Source organism: Alosa pseudoharengus, unplaced genomic scaffold (assembly GCF_046254945.1).
Source record: "Alosa pseudoharengus isolate Yale_2024_CS ecotype anadromous, Long Island Sound unplaced genomic scaffold, YU_APseudo_1.1 YU_APseudo_1.1_scf_22, whole genome shotgun sequence".
Taxonomy (NCBI): Eukaryota; Metazoa; Chordata; class Actinopteri; order Clupeiformes; family Clupeidae; genus Alosa; species Alosa pseudoharengus.
In genome coordinates this window covers 31,772,019-31,776,937 of record NW_027468680.1, presented here as the reverse complement: position 1 = coordinate 31,776,937, position 4,919 = coordinate 31,772,019, and the positions used below count along the sequence as shown (strand labels likewise).

At 43.4% G+C, this 4,919-nt stretch overlaps 1 protein-coding gene across 1 annotated transcript; it reads left to right on the top strand.

Moving 5' to 3' along the window:
- The first annotated feature begins 1,532 nt into the window (after positions 1-1,532).
- cyp1c1 (cytochrome P450, family 1, subfamily C, polypeptide 1) lies at positions 1,533-4,858 on the top strand. The gene has a single exon (XM_076299741.1). The coding sequence runs from the start codon at positions 1,870-1,872 to the stop codon at positions 3,454-3,456; it is 1,587 nt and encodes a 528-aa protein (XP_076155856.1). The 5' UTR covers positions 1,533-1,869; the 3' UTR covers positions 3,457-4,858.
- The last annotated feature ends 61 nt before the right edge of the window (positions 4,859-4,919 follow it).

Below are 4,919 nucleotides of genomic sequence, written 5' to 3'. Positions count from 1 at the left end.
TGGATTTCTCATGCAATGTTTGCTGTATGCTGTGTGTGACTTTTTCTTGTAGCAGGAAAAGGGTTGAAATGTTAACCATTCCATTCAAAACAGCGCAATGAGCCCAGAGCCACAATCACAGTCAACGTGTAAACAAAAATACTCAAAGCTCAAGACATTTTTTGCACATTCCGAAAAACACTCTCACACAATTCTGCAAATAGAGATGGCCTTCTCTGGGATTTTTAGATCCCTTACTCAGAACATGTAAGTAATACTGAGAATGTGAAACTTTTCGTGTTCATTTATTTTGATGAATAGAGGATATGAATATGAGAATATGAAGGTAAAAATTCAAATATTAAAAAGGTGTAAAAAATGGTATGTGGTAAGGGTGTAGTTGAGGGATTATTTGTTACAAATTAAAATTCATCAAAAGGGTAACCCAATAAGGCATATGGTTTAGTATACATTTTATATGCTATGGAAGTTTAGTTGCAAATTTAGCAGAAGAACAAACCACTACAATATCGCTAAGCTAAGGGATAGAGGACTGAGACTATATATATATTTATTTTTTAGTAGTATTGGTAGAAGTAGTTTCTGTTGCTGTTGTTGTATGTATTCAAATATGAAGTGTCAGGAAAATAACTGTGTTGATGGTGGTGTTTTGTGATCCCTAAAACAGTCATTATCTAAATAACAGAGTTTCAACTACATAGAAAAACGAATATTTCTGGGACTTTTGCTGTCAGAGTTCAGCTTAGTTGATATGCTTGTATTCTATTGAACACTTCGACAGCACTGAGCTTTTCTTCTCTGCATGGAGCATTCCTCTGTGGGTAGAAAAAAATGACTTCCCAATGCGATACAGATGTATTCAATATATTTCACTTTTTCACTTGGCTACTGCTTGAATGTCTTTAACACATTCATTGCAAATTATAACAATTAGTTCAGTCATTTGACTTACAGCATTACGTTTTTTAACTATTTGCCGGTTACAACGAATGAATAGAAAGGCACCGTCGCTTGAAGTGATTACGCAATGCGCAGTAATGTTTAAACATCGTTAACTTTATGTAGACAAATCGAATAGCGCATAGACAATAAGATTTGTTAACACAATAAGTTGACAATACGTTGGTCATACACCGTAAATAAACCAAACCTGTGAAACAGACCTCAAGAATTATCCTTTCCTAAACATGCCCAAATTCTCCGCGTAATACGCACATCAACTGATTTACGCAATGACAAAAACTTCTCAAAGTAGCCCGATTTCCGATGTTTTCAGCTGTCCACGTCTGCCTCTCCAGTGAGGATCGCACAGGGGCTTTAGTCTATCAGTCTCTCAATATTACTTCAGGTGTTGCGCTGCCGCTCGCTTTCGGTGCGCGCTGAAGACGCAGAGGCTCTAACAGATAGTGTAATGAGGTCTCAAGGTCTACCACAATGGGAGGAGTATGAGAATAATACCGAGCCCGTCCCCCCTGCGCAGCTAACATATATAACAGAGGGTGGCAAAACACACCAGGCACAGAAAAGTGCGTCTGCGTTAGTGACAGTAAGAGAGAAAGCTTAAAAAAAGTGTTTAGTTTTGCTTCCGTGTATATTTATATTACTGTAATGTAATGACAACTGACCAATGGAAATCCATTTAAAATTCTAACAGACCAAGACAAAACACAAACAAGGCATTTTTTTATTTAACAAAATGGATTTTTCTGCTTGGTGGTTAACATTTGAACCTTAATTACAATCCAAGCTCATGGTCTTTGTTTCAGATTTCTAAAAAACGTTTTTCTCTGTAAACATTGTTTTATCACAAAGAAGAGGAGCATTTGCCACACTTTCAACCACTTACAAGACCTTTAGTACACCAGCACCATGGCACTGCTGGATCCAGATTATGGCGTGAAAGGCAGCAGCAGCAGCATCATCAGGGAATGGAGTGGGCAGGTACAGCCGGCTCTCATCGCTTCCTTTGTGTTCCTCTTCTGCCTGGAGGCTTGCCTGTGGGTACGCAACCTGAGACTCAAGAGGAGGCTGCCAGGACCGTTCGCCTGGCCAGTGGTGGGCAATGCCATGCAGCTGGGCCAGATGCCCCACATCACCTTCTCCAAGCTGGCAAAGAAGTACGGCAACGTCTACCAGATCCGGCTGGGCTGCAATGATATTGTGGTGCTGAACGGCGACTATGCCATCCGCCAGGCACTCATCCAGCACAGCACTGAGTTTGCTGGAAGACCAAACTTCGCCTCCTTCCAGACGATCTCCGGCGGCAAGAGCATGGTGTTCAGCAGCTACAGCAAGCAGTGGAAGATGCATCGCAAAGTGTCCCACTCCACGCTGCGAGCCTTCTCCTCGGCCAACAGCCAGACCAAGAAGGCTTTCGAGCAGCACGTGGCCGGTGAGGCCATGGAGCTAGTCCAGAGCTTCCTCCGCCTCAGCAGAGATGGACGCTACTTTAACCCGTCACACGAGTTCACCGTGGCGGCTGCCAACATCATTTGCGCTCTCTGCTTCGGGAAGCGCTACGGGCACGACGACCCAGAGTTCAGGACCCTGCTCAGCAGGGTGGAGAAGTTCGGGGAGACGGTGGGCGCCGGGAGCCTGGTGGACGTCATGCCCTGGCTGCAGTCCTTCCCCAACCCAGTGCGCAGCGTCTACCAGAACTTCAAAAACATCAACGAGGAGTTCTTTGCCTACGTGAAGAGCAAGGTCATACAGCACAGGAACACCTTCAACCCTGAGGTGACAAGGGACATAAGTGATGCCATCATCAACATCATAGAGCATGGGAAAGACAGCACACTGACCAAAGACTATGTTGAAGGCACAGTGACAGATCTTGTAGGTGCTGGGCAGGATACTGTATCAACTGCTTTGAACTGGATAGTGCTGCTGTTAGTCAAATACCCGCACCACCAAACTAAGCTGCAGGAACAGATTGATAAAGTGGTCGGCCGCGACCGGCTGCCCTCCATCGAGGACAAGAGCAGCCTGGCGTGCCTGGACGCCTTCATGTATGAGACCATGCGCTACACCAGCTTCGTGCCCCTCACCATCCCCCACTCCACCACCGCCGACGTCACCTTCGAGGGCCTCCACATCCCCAAGGACACCGTTGTGTTCATCAACCAGTGGTCCGTCAATCACGACCCCCTGAAGTGGAAGGACCCCCATGTGTTCAACCCGTCGCGCTTCCTGGACGCGGACGGCAACTTGGATAGGGACCTGACCGGCAGCGTCATGATCTTCTCCACGGGCAAGAGGAGGTGCATTGGAGACCAGATCGCCAAGGTGGAGGTCTTTTTATTTTCGGCCATCTTGCTGCACCAGTGCACGTTTGAACGCAACCCTGCACAAGCCCTCACCATGGACTGCTCTTACGGTCTTACTCTGAAGCCCCTCCAGTTCACAATCACAGCCAAACTCAGAGGCAAGCTGCTTGGCTTGGTGTCGCCGGCATGAAAAAAAAAGACTGCTGCTAAAAGCAATGTAGCTCAAAAGGCTTCAGGCCAGAAAGGACCTCAAAACTTTTAAGTTGCTCTTGTTGCAAATCCCTTAACAGTAAGTATTAGCAAATCTGCACTGAATGCTGTTTCGTATTTAAAGATGTTAAATATCATATCACAGTTTATATATGATTGTATTGTGAAATATGAGGTCATGTGTTTTTAAATATAATTTTATGTTAAGCTTAGTAACATGACATATCAAGTCAGGTAGATTAAAAATCTCAAGCATGAGTAAGATGTGGATGCCCAACATTGTAGGGTACTATCAAAGGAACTCATTTCCTGATGAAGTATATGGTGATTCTCTACAATATAAATCATTGTGCTTATTCACCCTCCTGCATGCATCTAAAATATTTGCAGGACTTATATGAAGTGTGAAATACATAAAAAAGATAAATATAAACATGCTTTATCTTGCAAGCAGGTGTTTGTGAAAGTTGTTAGGCTACACCTGAGGGTACACTGTACATGTTGCAAAGAGACTTTTTTAAGTTCACTCATAGAGAGCAAGTCATTTAAAATACATTTATACTTCATGTGAGAGGTCTATGTCTATTCAGTATTTGTAATGGATTATATGTCAGGTATTGAAAATGTACTTTAAACATTTTTTTTGTTTGTCTACTGTACACTCAAGAGCACATGTCAAACCACAGAAAGTTGCTTTCCTCGTGTAGGGAAAGCTTCATGGGTCATTCATTTATGATGGTATCTCTTAGGACAAGTCAGATTTGATTGATAGGAAGTAATGGGAGTCTGAGGAGCAAACCAGGAGACAATGTCTTGACTTGTGGACCTTTTCAGCTGAGAAAGCACTGTGCCTTCAAAAGTGAGCCGACTCATTCAATAGCCAGTTATGAATAAACTACATTCTGTGGAGAAGGACTATAGAAAAGAGAGGGGGGACAGTGAGAGAAAGAGAGACAAGGAGGGAGAAACGGAGAGAGAGAGCTCAAACACCAAATCTATAGCCCCCCTGTTTCTTATCCAAACAGTTCTCACTTCCAACCACAGCCTAAGCTCAACTCGCAAAAGATGAGAAGGAAAAAAACCTTCCCAGGAAATGTCGAGACATGACTTACACGTGTTTTCACAAATGTGCTTTTGCTTTTGTTTACACCCATGGGGCTTTGCAAGCTATCTGAAAGTCATTTCACCTGTGCTGAAATGCATGCATTCAGGAATTTATGAACTTGTGTGTGAAGCCAATAAACACAACCACTTATTGAATGTCCAAGGTAAGCAGTGACCACAAAAGAGGATCTTAATGATGTTATTGATTTGTTTGTTTGTTTACTATTTGAAAATAAGCTACGTAGATCTGGAGTGAATAAAATGGTGTTTTAAAACTACTTTAAGATGCAAGAGATTTTTTGTGCTCTCTCTCTCGCTCTCTCTCTCTCTCTCTCTCTC

Excerpts from the sequence above, each read along its gene's own strand:
- cyp1c1 (XM_076299741.1), top strand. The coding sequence starts at position 1,870 with ATGGCACTGCTGGATCCAGATTATGGCGTGAAAGGCAGCAGCAGCAGC.